This window comes from Durio zibethinus, chromosome 1 (genome assembly GCF_047325235.1).
Source record: "Durio zibethinus cultivar Kanyao isolate XHJ-2024 chromosome 1, ASM4732523v1, whole genome shotgun sequence".
In the NCBI taxonomy this organism is placed as follows: Eukaryota; Viridiplantae; Streptophyta; class Magnoliopsida; order Malvales; family Malvaceae; genus Durio; species Durio zibethinus.
The window spans coordinates 306,539-320,563 of record NC_143162.1 but is presented as its reverse complement, the minus strand read 5'-3'; the positions used below and the strand labels follow the sequence as shown (position 1 = coordinate 320,563).

General features: G+C 33.5%; 3 protein-coding genes across 3 annotated transcripts; 1 reads left to right on the top strand and 2 right to left on the bottom strand.

The window, feature by feature from the left end:
• Positions 1–34: 34 nt before the first annotated feature.
• On the bottom strand, positions 35–1,493 carry LOC111312958 (uncharacterized). Its single transcript, XM_022913749.2, has 3 exons — positions 884–1,493; positions 497–777; positions 35–250 (listed from the first exon to the last, which is right to left on the bottom strand). The coding sequence occupies exons 1-3, from the start codon at positions 983–985 to the stop codon at positions 217–219; spliced, it is 417 nt and encodes a 138-aa protein (XP_022769484.1). The 5' UTR covers positions 986–1,493; the 3' UTR covers positions 35–216.
• A 4,551-nt stretch (positions 1,494–6,044) lies between these two features.
• LOC111311473 (putative calcium-binding protein CML35) lies at positions 6,045–7,135 on the bottom strand. Its single transcript, XM_022910875.2, has one exon. The coding sequence runs from the start codon at positions 6,894–6,896 to the stop codon at positions 6,225–6,227; it is 672 nt and encodes a 223-aa protein (XP_022766610.2). The 5' UTR covers positions 6,897–7,135; the 3' UTR covers positions 6,045–6,224.
• Positions 7,136–8,379: 1,244 nt separating this feature from the next.
• Positions 8,380–13,998, top strand: LOC111311470 (uncharacterized). Its single transcript, XM_089751485.1, has 3 exons — positions 8,380–9,200; positions 9,296–13,227; positions 13,673–13,998. The coding sequence occupies exons 1-2, from the start codon at positions 8,706–8,708 to the stop codon at positions 13,151–13,153; spliced, it is 4,353 nt and encodes a 1,450-aa protein (XP_089607611.1). The 5' UTR covers positions 8,380–8,705; the 3' UTR covers positions 13,154–13,227; positions 13,673–13,998.
• Positions 13,999–14,025: the final 27 nt, after the last annotated feature.

Genomic DNA, 14,025 nt, shown 5'->3' with positions numbered 1-14,025 from the left:
ATCATACTGATTTAGCAAAAAAAAAAAAGAAAAATTCAAAATAAACATCTTATAAAAGCTCAAAAAAGATAAGTCACAATTGATTTTTTATTCTCTTCTTAACAGCAAATAAATTGCGACCAAAAGTAGTTACTAATGGGTTAATTATATTACATGTCCTTTGCCACGCAGAAAAGCAGCTTGCTTGAAACTGAAGCACCAAGCTAGAGCCAATTACTACTCTTCCTTGCTTTGTTTTGCTATGACTTCACTGCAATTTATATAAAAAAGGAAAGAATTAGTTAAAATTATTGTTAAGTATATAATCATGAAGTTTAAGAAATATTTTTCGAATTTTAATGGTAAAAATATGCTTCTATTATATTTTCTTATTATCATTTGTATTTTTTTTTTTTTGCCATCGTATTTCATTTTGCTTCCTTAAGTTAAAGTATAAAGTAAAGAATAATAGAAAGTAGGAAGGAAAAAGGACATTAATAAGGGAATTAATTCTAACCGCAGAATCTGAGTAAGGGCAGCAGCTTGGGTGAAATTATTGACCTCTCGTGCTTTAAGGATTTGAAACATAAGAGAAAGTCGAAGTTGGGTGTTGAGACTTTGTTGTGTTATAAAATCAGTCTCTCTTCGGAGTTGCACACATTCCAACTCCACCATTTCCAGTTTGTCTTTCACTTCTCTTTGCCCCTTTCTTATGCTTTCCTGTTCCTTGCTAACCTCCTTCATCTCCTCTTTCAGCCTTTCAATCCTCCTGTTTAAAATTTCAGTGGCTCTTCTTCTCTTCGTACGTACCAAATTTAACAATGAGACCAACAAAAGAAAAAGTATTAAAGAAAATTCTTCAACATGACACTAAAGATGATAAATGAAAATATATAATATGTACCAAATGCTTCCTTTGGGATGATTTACATGATCTTTTGGACATTAACAGCAGAGACTGCCTGGTGGCTAGATTCATGCCAATGGTTTCCCGAGGACCCCGCATATCCCGGCCGACCTTGTTAGCTAATCAGAGTGATCCTATAATCTATAAGCCTCGATTCGAATGATCTTCTCAGCTCCATCCCCATGCAAACATTTATATAAGCCATGTCATAGATGTAGTCGTTGATAATTATCCGACAATTTCTCCGTTAGTTTCTATATATTTCTGTGGTAATAAATTTCAACTAGCGGAATAGAAGAATAATTATTAATCCATCAAACGTTCGAAGAAACTATAGAAAGAGATGCAGTCGTTGATCAAGAGAGCTCGCTCGTTTTCTTTCGATTGATTGCACTCGACTTCAAGTCTATCGCCCGATGAAAATGTTTCTTTTTCCCTTTATATAGATTAAAACTATGAAATAAGTTAGCCTTTAAAAGTTAAAAAAAAAAATCACAAAAAGAGCTTGACCATCATCGATTATATTTTCAATAAATTCAATGGATTGCTAAATTTTTCTTATATATATCCTAAGAAATCTATCTGCAATTGGAGGATCATACTGACCCAAGGATAGAACCAATGGTTCAAAACAAGTGGATCCAAAAATTCTTTCTGCTAAAATATTCTAATCAATTAATTGGGCGCCCGTCGTTTGTCACAATGACTTATTGTTTCCAAGCATAGCTGCGACTTGGTTAATTTGCACTTCGCTCACGACATTTTGACAATATCCTAAAGCGACTTTGTCAAGTATTTTTATAGTACTTGATACTAATAGTTTTTTTTTTTTTTTGGGGTACGAAACTGATAGTTACTAACCCGGAAAACACGCAAATTGTAGGGATCTAAATGCATTGACAGTCTAGTTTGCATTGACTCTTGTTATTTCCGTATTGATTGGTTCTATCGACTTTCAGTGACGGAACAAAACTTTGCCCAAAGCAGGGGGCAGAAACTGCAAAAGCTCAAAAGTTTAAATGTTGATTGCGACCCAACATCTTGACTTGAACGGAATGGTATATCTAGTCTCAGATCAATTAAATGTTAATTAAATTTTTCGAAGAAAATAAGTTAAATTTTAGTATAGATATTCAATCTAAAGTTACATTAATTTTTTTAAGTGTTATTCAAATGTTAAAAAATTCTTTTAGATTGATGTTGTTATCCATGAAATTAAAATTTTAAAATTATAATTCTTCGAAAGTTTTGTTTCTTTTATATTTAGATACTACCTTTGCTTTTTACTTCTATAATAAATATATAGCAAAAATGAAAGTTTAATGTTCGCCCAAAATTTCATTGCAACTATCGTTGGAGTCAAAATTGTGATGAGCTAATTTTGACTTAACACCCAAAGAATACTAAAGCAAAGGCCAGCGTTTGTCCTAACCCCTTCGGCCTGGAAAGCCATACATCAAGTCTAAAACCTTTATTTATTGAATCCAAGCAGACAAATAAAAGTATCAAATGAATTGGATAGCCTATGATATAGAACAATTTGACACGATATGGGTTGTGTTTGATATGATTTATTGTTAGAATTATAAGATATTAATTCGTATCAAGCATTATTCATATATTTATGTCCTCTTGAGTTAAAGATTTTGAATTTATTGAATTGATATGGTATGACTCATCGTATTAATACATAATATTTGAATTGATATGATATGATATACGAGTACTAATTTATCAGTCTATAAATATTATAAATAAATTTAATCTATTAATTTTTAGATGTATTTTATGTTATTTTTATCAAATAATAAGCTTTTAAAAAATATTTTATGCTAGTGGTTTATAAAAATTAAATTGTATTAACAAGTTTATGTATAAAATATTTAAACTGTTAGTAGATAAAACAAAAAATATTTTCATTTTAATTTATCATTTTCTAAAAAAAACTATAAAAATATATATTACATAAAGATTGATTATGAAAAAAAAACCCAAGATTAAGACGTAACATATAATATAAATGAATCATTGTATAGTGAAAATGAGAAATAAAATACTAATGTGATATTTAAGGTTTTTTTTTTATAAATTTAGATATATAATATTAATATTTGTTAATTTTTATATATTTTTTTAATTTTTATTGATAAACATAAATATTTTATTGAATCATACAAATTATGTGTTTCACATATTAATTTCATGCATTATTTTTTTAAGATCATTGAAAAAAAAGAAAAGTATTCGTTAAAAAAATAATACTTTTTGAAATTATTAATGGGCAATGTTTAGCCCGATACGAGACGAAATATGGTACTATGTTAGACATAGTATAACCTATAAGGACTGTAAATCGTGTGTTATGTTAGACTTTATTCCTAATTTTTATAAATCATATCAATATAATACATTAAATAATAATATTGAATCGACACGACCAATTAATATATGAATTAATTTTTTAATGGACTGTGTCGGGCCAAATATCATGCTCCCATCAAATTCGCTCAAATTCTTTATTTTTAAGTATCAAAATTTTTTGTTTTATTTTTTACTCAAAATTTGTGTGTATTGCTTTGATATTGTTATTGATTTTTTTTTGAAAAATAAAAAAATTATATAATTACTTAAAATAAATAATCATATATAGTGTAATAGTTATAATTTTTAATATATTTTTAATATTTTATTTAATTTATAATAAAAAACAAATAAATCATTAATTAATAAATATATTTATAGATTAATAAACTAATTTTTTATCAAAAAACATTTTGGATTAGAAAATAAAACTAACTTATTTTTAAAATCATAACAAAAGGAAAACAGAAAGATTATATTATAAATAAGATTAAAAAAAATTAAAGAAAACACAAATTATTTTTAAATTTATTATAATAAATATTAATTTAAAAATACAAATAATTATAATACAAATAATTACAAATTTAAAAGAAAATAAAAATTTAATTCACATATTAAATAAATAATATTTTTTTATTATTAAATTTCATTGATAAAAATTTTTAATTTATTTAAATAAAATATAAATTATTTTTTTAAATAATGATTTAATCACTTTTAGAGCATTACCAAATAAAATTATTAGTGCTTATTAAATATGATTATCTATTCGCCTCGAATAAATCATTATGATTAAAAGTTGGCATCCTATACCAAACACACTTCAACTGCTATCTCACAAAGATTCCAGAAAAGCCCAAAATAATCTAATAGCTTAAACTTCAAAGACACGTCGTTTCCGCTGTTATCAAAATAAAAAAACACTTGGGTCGGTGTCACCCAAAGCATTCGCTTCAAAATTTTGGTTCTTCATTTTCTATTAATTTAGATATTTTAGTAATTTAAAATATAATATAATAATATAATATAAAAATTATATGAAAAAAATTATGTAAATTAAAATTTTTAAAAAAATTATATATAAATTTAATAAAATAATTTTATATTTTTTTATGAATATAAATTATAACACATACTATAAATATATAAATTATTAATTTTAATTTTAATAATAAAAAATAAAAATTTTAATTAGAAAAATTCAAGTTTAAATTTTGAAAAAAAAAAAAAAAAAACAGAATAAAATTTTTCTGAGATGGGGTGTTAGAAAGATTATCTTATATCCCATTACGCAACCCCAATGTCACATCTAAAAAAGAAGCATTTATACAATTACCATAAAAATACAAAATGAATTTGCTGGACATATTGGACTTTGTATTTCCTGCGTTCCGTTTCAGCGTTCACAATCTGAACAAAAACAACCACAAGCTAAAGTCTAAATCCACCGCCCTCCGTTTTCAATTTTGCTTTTTTTTGTTTTTTCTGACGAAACCTCTTTTTTTAACTCGCTCGCTGACAAAAGAGTCCAGCCAAAAATTTTTCCTTCCTACATGATAGCGACTTTCCTCGAAGGCAAAGGAAGTTTCCTGGAAAGTTACTTAACCATAAGAAAGTTCTCAAGCAAGACAAGTAACGTTGGAATTAACGTAGCTTTTATTTTAGTACCGAATAAGAATACAAAGAAAATGGAAAGACTGTTCTAGAAATTTTTTTTTTTATCAATTGGGATTAAATTTTTGGAAGGAGTATTTTAAAAATAAAATTTTGAATGTCGATATGAAAAATATGTCTTATGCATGTTACAGTCAATATAGAAAGAATTGCCATTTTCAGATTTAATATGATTTGAAAAATATAAGCCTCATGCATGCATATAATAATTAAACAAAGAATTAGTAATAAAAAAAAAAAACCGTCGTTAAGAAATGCGATTTTCAGATTCAACATCGATTTGAAAAGAAAGAAGATAGTGATGAATGATTGGTGTGTTTGTAGAATAAGTCTTATGCATGTTGCGGTCAATATACATTAAATCTGATCAATTTTAAAGATCAAAGAAAAGAAAATCTGATCAATTTCCAAACAAGAAATTAAGACCCTTATAACATATCATCTATAATTCTGTTTATTATAATTATTTTAATTATAATAACAAAATATATAAAAATTCATCACTTATAAATAAAAATTTCGCATAAAATTTTAATAAATTTATTAATTATATTATAATATTCATAAATAAAATAGTCCGTTCTTAGCGGCCTTCGTATAAAAATAACGTTAGCTCATTAAAACTTTTTTAATTTTATCACTTTCTTGTTTTGAATGAGAAATGAATGATGTATTGTTAAGGGTTGTTGTCAACCATTAATTTCAAATTGTTTAAATTATTACGAAATATCGTGGCATGACGATGTAACTTCTTCCCTTCTTCCAATGCCTAACGTGGCAGATGCGAACTCACCGTAAAACATTTTGAAAGCGACCAGCAAAGAGCGAGATAAAAACTATTGCCAAGTCTAAACAGGTGGGCACTTAAAATTGTCTCCTCCCCCTGTCAATTTCTGACTATTGAGAGTCCACAAAAAATTTGTTTTTTAGGAAGAAGTTCATAAGAGCAAAAGCTAAGCGAATTTGATTATATATTTTGTCTTGCCCATTTAACTAAGCCATTCTTGACATGAGTTTCTATGATTTTATGGGAGTGATCACATAATCAAGTGATATGATTTGATTATAGTTATAAAATTATCTTAAATAAAATTAAACCCAAAGAAGAAAAAAGGATAAGTAAGAAAAAAAACCCAAATCTCAAATTTAAAATAAAAAATCAGTTTTCCTCCTTAACTGAAATGCATATCTCAAATCACATGATTATCAAACACACACAGGATAAAATTAAAATCCCTTTCTAATCATGATCATGTCTGCAGCTCCATCATTTCTTATCAACACTCATCTAACGTGCACACTAACCCATCATTCTAGAGAAGTCCTCGAAGCACACGAACCCATCTCCATTCTTATCAACACTCGCTATCATGCGCCGGCAATCCTCTAACGTGCACCGTTCATCACCTATTTTCTCTTTATAAAACGCCATCAACTCCTCCGCCGTGATCTTCCCGTCATGATCTGTATCAAATATATCAAAAGTCTCCCTTAGCTCCGGTTCGCAAGCTGGTTCGCCGCAAGCCGGTCCAACCACCTGGCTCATCAACGTTTCCAGGCTGATGCACCCATCGCCGTCTCCATCCACCTCACTCAACATCAGCGAAACCTCTTCCTGACTCGGCGGCTGCCTGGCGAACTTGCTAAGCAAAGCCTCGAGTTCGCTTCTTGTAATAACCGCATCGTTATCTTTCTCTGCTATTTTAAGCGCTTGACAAAGTTCTAAATAAAAATTAGTGGAAAAGTTCGACCAGTCACCTGATGTTTTGAGCAAGACGCTGGTGGGTGTTCCGAAACCAGCAGTAGCCGACGAAGGGTACTGATGTCCTTTGCAAATTGAAGACACGGATTCTGACGAAGAAGATGACGTACCGGAACCGGAACTATAAGACGAAGGGTCGAATTTGGAGACCATGGATCGATTCTTTTTTACAGATCCAAAGAGACCTTTGGGACTAAGCCTGAGTTTCATGATGATTTAATATTAAAAGACACAAAACAACGCGAAAAAAGAAAAAAAGTTGGAAGCGAACGAAGAAAGAAAATAATTGGGACTGAGGGGAAAGAGGAGCGAAGGTGGGGTGCTTTAATGGTTGGAGAAATGTGGGTGCCATAGCAACTTCCAGGAAGCTTCCTTGATGAGAAATTTTATGAACACTTATTTGTATAGGATTTTTTTGTACTTTTGTTTTCGCTTCTAGTAGTATTTTATTTACTAAATAATTGTTGTACAGTTGGGTAACCGTATAAGTAGTTTTGGGCTTTGGCCGGTGTGAGGTAGGTTTTGATTTCCTGTGGAATTGTGTCGGGAGGAATCCAATGTCTCCATCGATGTGATTGGATCCAAAAAAGATCCAATTGCGCACTGAAACATGGTGATATTGGATCCAAATCAGGCCTTAGTCTAAAACTTTAGCCCCATGAGAGACTTTTGACAAAAGTTTCCTCTTATTGGGCAGGCTGTTCAAAAGGAAGTCAATCATACGACAAATCTAGAATGGCGGAAAACCAAAGGCCATCGATCCCCGGCAAGCACGCTTGGAACAACTGGGGTTTCAGACTCTCGCTGTCCATCAAAGTTTTGGCGAGCCCACACGGTTTTTATTTTGCGTCTTAAATAGGCGTCGGTGCTGACCTGACACGTAAAGCTAATTTGTTTATTTTATACGGTCCAAATCTCAAATCTCGACTGTTAGCTGTCAAAATCGGACAAGGATTTCTATTAACAAAATGGTTAGGACTTAATGCCTAAATGCATTAAACATTTAAACGATTAATATTTTGGGAAAGGTTTATATATGCTTTTGAAAATAAAAATTATGAAATACTGTAAATTTCCTTTTTTTTATGCAACTCAAATTCCATACACTTTGATAGATAACCAAAGAGAAAATTTTTTTTTTTTTCATATCAAAGTTGAGATTTAGTATCTAATCAAAGCATGTAATTTTAAAGTTTGATGCATGCCATTGATTTCGTCAACCTCTAGAGTCTAAAGTACTGTGTTGGTATTTAAATGATCTAAGCCAATCCATCAATTGTGTAAGAAGGCATATTTTTCTTATATCTTTTTAATGCTGAATTTCTTCAAGAAACAAAGAAAGGTTAATATCCCCTGATGGAGTTCTGATAGCAGAATAATTAGCTTAAACCTTCACTTTATTGCAGCAATTATCATCACTCATTAGCATTTGGCCAAAATTTTTTTATCACCAATTAGTAATCTGTAGCTCACATGATACCCATCAAATAATGAAAGATGGGCAGCATGACAAATTTTCAGAGAGGCATATCAATTATCAAGCAGCATCATCCAATCAGATGAGCCAAATGGGCAAAATATGCTAGAAATAATGGAAAAAGCATGCTGTGGGTGCACATGGTGCGTAGACTTTTTCAACATATTTCCTCCTTAGAGCATTTCCATACATATCAAAATATAATACAATCAGCTACGGAATTTTCCTTTTATGTATACCTGCCATGTTTATAAATATAGGAATAAAAGTAGTTACCAAAAAGTAAGAGGCCCACCAACCAAAGGCATAGAAACAGATTTGAGTCTATTCAACAAAGGCCAAAGTCAATAGCTCTTCCCCCTTGTACAAGTCAAGGCATCTAACTTCCTCCAATTTTACAATTCTCAAAACTATATTCAAATGTGACATGCAAGCAGTTGACAGCTGAAAATTAGAATGGGAAACAAATTATTGCAGCCAAAACGCAAACTGTGAAATTTCTGGTCTTTTGTCATCCTCGAAATTTTCAATGCAGCACTTTGATGAAAGGTAACAAGTATTCTGCTACTCCTCCAAATACAAGAATCTTCCTTAAAAAAAATCAGTTCCTATTCAACCCATCTCTATCTGTAACCAAATTTCCTCAAGCCTCTTGTTTGTCTAGTCTGGAAAATCAAGTCTGTCACCTTTTAGATATTTCGAGAATGAATGCTGACAAGCTTGAAGTTGAAGCAGATTCTGATTATTTCATGGAATCAGAAACGATGTCAACTGCAACTGAATCATCGTTTGAAAATCAGGGTGGCAGAAACAGAGAAAGAACAGAACCAGAGAAGAAAATCAAGAAGCTGAGATCAATCAAGCCCTCAAGAATGCCATCAACAAGAAAGGGAAGGTCTTCATCCAGTCAACTTCGTGCCAAGTTATCTGGATATGCAGCAAGCTCGGAGCAACCTACTCCAATAGAGATGTCTGATGCATCACCAAATTATATAAACGACATAAGCTCTTCTGATGCAAAGAGCGAGAATTTTCAGGCAAGTACTAAAATTTTCATAACAAAGTTTTAATACCATTAATTGCAGTGAAAATTCAAATTGTTCAAAAGCCAAATTTTGCTTCCTGTGGACAGGTATTACCGGTAACATTGACAACACAATCTAGTTTTAAGCTTCTGAGAAGTGTGACAAGAAAGCCCAGCATGAAATTCAGAAGGCCCCAACTGAAGAAATCATCTGGAGGAACTGACTTGAAGAAGAAACTGAAGAAATCATCTAGGACAGAGGCAAATTCCCATGATGATCAGCATTCTATTATTCCGTTCAGCGTGGTAGATTCATCACCTCATTACTTGAAGGCAACTAGTTCTTCTGATATGAAGGAGCAGTTACAGGCAAGCCCACGCCATTCTGAATCTAGTTATGATAGCAGTGAGCGGGATAAGAGAATTTCGACAAATGAGAAACAAAATTTAGCTTATTCTGTGAACAAATCCATTAGAGTTCTAAGAGCATCTACTTTAGGACCTAAGAGGCCTTCCACAAAGAAATGCTCTGAAATTTCTTCTATTTCAGACCCAAGCATAGAGAGAGCTACCTGTTCCTCGACTCTCAAAGATTCCAAATTTCCGGATCATGTAGAGAATAAACTGGGAGGAAGTGAATCTGATGGAACTGCAGTCTTGAATGTCTGTCGATATAGTTATTGCTCTCTTCACGGCCATCACCATGATAATAAACCTCCATTTAAGAGGTTTGCATCGATGAGGCGGCGAGTGGCAAAGACTCAGAAGAGTTTGAAATCAGACCGTCAATCCTTTGGCAAAGCAAAGCATCCTGGTAATAGAAAGAAAGGACTCCAAACAGAGAAAAGAGTCTTTAATGGAGATCTTGGAGTTGCGGTTCAACTGACATCAACTGTTGATACCAGAAAGATCCCTCCAGTCCTGGGAAAGGAGGGCAGTGATTTAGTAACTTTGGCCGAGAGTGTGCCCACTGAATCATCATATCCAAATCCGAGCCATGAGGAGAATATGCACCAAAGTAATATCCTGCTTAAAGTAGAACAGCAGATTCCAGAGACATTTCAAGTATTAAAGGACAGAAGTGTGGATTGCTGTGGAATTGGAGAAGAACAGCATAAAGCAACTCCTGATACCCCTGGTACCAAGATCAAGGTTGAAGAAATTGTTAGAATCAATCCTCATAATGAAGACAATAAGTCCATTCACACTGTTAGCCATCCCAAATGTGGAGATGTTAGTAGTTCGCAAGAGTTTGGAAACCCAACACAGTTTGACAAGCTGTCCTTGAAGCGTGAAACTATATGCACCTGCAGTGAAGGGGTTCCAGCGGAAGAGGAAGCTCAAAAAGATGTTAATGAAGATATAGCTTCAAGTTTGAATTTGGAAGAGTATAAAGCTCATTCAGGAAACGGTGCCAAAGCCTTGGAGACTGTTTCAACTGGAATGATGGGAGAACCAACTTCAGCGAGAGAAGAGAATAATGAAGATTCTGAGCTAGATCGTGAGATCCTTCAACCTGCAGGTTCTATGGCAGCTAGTAATACTCATGCGGCAAGCAAAACAGAGATGGAAAATCAGAAGAATTTCAAATTTTGGAAATTGATATATCAGCAAATGGTCACAGGTCTTGATGCTGAACTTGAAACTCAAAAGCCTCTTCCTGTAGTGAATTTGGAAGAACAAGTAGAAATTTTGCGTAATGCATATGAAAAGAATGACTCTTGTCAGGAAATTTCACAGACAGATCAGACCATGAGCATAGAAGATCATGAAGCAAGCAACGGGAAGCTTGAGTTTAGTCAAAGTGATGCCATTAAGCTGGTACAGCAAGCATTTGACAAGATCCTCTCTGAGATTCCAGACCACTCATCGGATGATCAATCAATTGCGAGTGAGATAACTTCAGACCAGGCTTTCTTGTTAAAGAAGCAGGATGGAGGCAAAGAAGTGAGCATCTCAACTTCCTCTAATTCCATTGAAGACCGTATGATACAAGATCAAAAAGAAATGCAGCTTCAAACTGATAACAAATTTGCATCTGAAGAAGTGAAAGCAGCCCAAACGGAAAGAAAAACGTCTGACAATCAAATGCCGAACAGCTGGAGCAATCTGAAAAAAATAATCATCCTCAACAGATTTGTCAAGTCGTTAGAAAAGGTGAGGAACTTAAAGCCACGCACAATCCAGTACGGACCTATGGACAAAGACCCAAAAGCAGAAAAGATTCAACTGAGGCATCAAAATATGAAAGGGAGAAAAAATGCTGAGGAATGGATGCTTGATCATGCACTTCGTCAAGTTATTTCAACATTGGCTCCATCTCAAAAAAGAAAAGTAGATATGTTGGTACAAGCTTTCGAAACATTCATTCCACTACCAGAAAATGGGGATGATATCAGTTCCAATGCAGCAGCTTCTTCTCCTACAGCTTCTGTTCAAGCCTATAATGAGTCTGTGGTTCACAATGGTGACAGCGCAAAAAATGAAAATGGTTCTGAAATCTTGGCAGGCAAAGCATTTTATCCTGAAATGAGTTCCAAAGATGATCAAGACCAAGTCTGTGAATCCCATATAGCATACCAGAAAATCCCAAAAGCATCTCCTGAGCCCAAAGAAACAAGTCTGCATAGTGGTTGCCCAGAACAACCATTGTGTATAGCAGGCTCAGAAATGAGTGATACAGATATGAAGGAAGAAGTTACTAGTGCAGTCGATGACTTTAAAGGGAATGAAGTTTTGATTGTCATGGATGCTCAGCCGAAGTTGGTTGACCTCTCTTTGTCTGAACCTGAAGAACACAGGCTATCTGACAAGTCCTTAACTAATGAAGGTGCAGTAAGAAGCTCTCATGAGAAACTTTTTCCAGTAAATGAAGAAGTTGTTGAAAGAAAGTCGAAGGAAGAAATTTCAATTGTCAATTCCAAAGTCTGCAATGATGGTTCTGAATTCAATATAAAGAAGATGGGTTTGGAGTCCAGTGACTCGATTAATTCAGCTAACCAGCACCCTGGTAAACCTGAATGCCCAACGAAAGTTGGTGATGGAGCTCAGCCAAAATATAAAATCCTCCGTTCTCCACTTGAACAATCTGAGTTCAATTTTGCTGCTGATATTTCTAAGTTGGAAAGACAAAAATACACGAGGCTTTGGTACTTAATATATAAGCACATGGTGTCAGGTAGTGCTGCAGAAACGCTTCAAAATGTAGCAGACGAGGAAGTACAAGGTGATGATGCAAGCAAACATTCCAGAGACAGCAATGCAGATGGTCAAGGTTCTTTTGCGACAGGTCAGGATGTAATGGAGAATTACACAGCAGGTAGCCAAAATATTGAATGCCACAACAATGAGATTATAAATCTGGTAGAAGAAGCAATAGATGAAATACCTCTTCCAGAAATTCAAGATGACACATCAGACAATCAATCTGTTACTGGTGATGTAATTCCAGATCAAGAACTCCCAGAAAAGAAACATGGTGAAGAAGAGGTGAAGTTCATCCCATGTTCTGCTGATTCTTCTAAAGGGAACTCTGAAGAAGCTAAAAACATAGCAGAAGAGCTTCGTTCAACCTTGAATTCTGAAGAGAAACCACTGAAGTCTGAAATTGTAAGCTCTCAAAAAGAAGCAGAGAGAGGAACAGATGAGGGAAATAAATCCAAGAAGAGAGTGCAGAGAAATTGGAGCAATCTGAAGAAAATAGTCCTCCTTAGGAGATTTGTCAAGGCATTGGAAAAGCTCAGAGAATTTAACCCACAGGGCCCTCGATACCTGCCCTTAGATCCTGCCCCAGAATCAGAGAAAGTTCTCCTAAGACATCAAAATATGGAAGACCGGAAAAATGCTGAAGAATGGATGTTAGATCATGCACTTCAACAAGTGGTCGCTAAACTAACTCCAGAAAGGAAAAGAAGAGTGAAGCTGCTTGTAGAAGCATTTGAAATGGTCATTCCCACTATAAGTTGAAGTCATTAAAAGCCCTGATACAGAAGCAGTAGCTTCTCCAGCAAAAGCCAATCATCCTGCTGTTAGTCCACAAGGTAAGGACATAGAAACCTGCATTTCTTCATCATAACAATATCATCCTTCTCAGAATAGGGTTTCCAACGTCAACAGCCATATGTATGTTGGTAGCCAGTTGGACTCTTAGTTCTAGTGACCAAGGTTCATCTTGGCAGCCTCAAGTATTGTACAGAAAAAGAAGCTAAGCATTTTATTTATTTTTTGTTAAATAAAAGATAAGCATTTCAAATAAAAGGAACTCATAATAACAAAGTGTACAGACTAGCCCGCCATCATGAAATTTTAGAAGAAGCATATATACCAGATCTTTTTTCTTTAAACTCTACTTAGTAGAGCATTCATAGAAAATTTCATTGATATGGCAAAAAAGCACCCTGCTAGTATCTTTTCTTCAAGTGAAAATTTTAAATCATTGTGATAATGGTGAAGCTTCATTATTTTTTTTTTCCAACAATGTTGCAGGTATGGGTAGAAGAAGTGACTGTTTCATATGGTCAATTGGAAAGGCGCTGAAGCATGAATTTGTTAGGGACAAACATCACTGTAGAAAAGCAATAGAAATTGGAATGATTGTTGTTTATTGTCTATTTAGGAGATAGCAGTGTAGAGGCTGAAAGTGGTAATTTAGTGGAGGATGTAAGTTACACCAGAATTTTCTAGCATGCTTATGGTGGGAAACAAGCAAGAGCAATACCATTTCTACCTGGATAAGTACAGTTTTGAATATTACCATTTGTACCTGATGGACTTGAGCCAAAGTTTTAATCTGATTTTCCTTTTTTGCCAAAGTTTTATCACTTGACAGCCTGAAACAT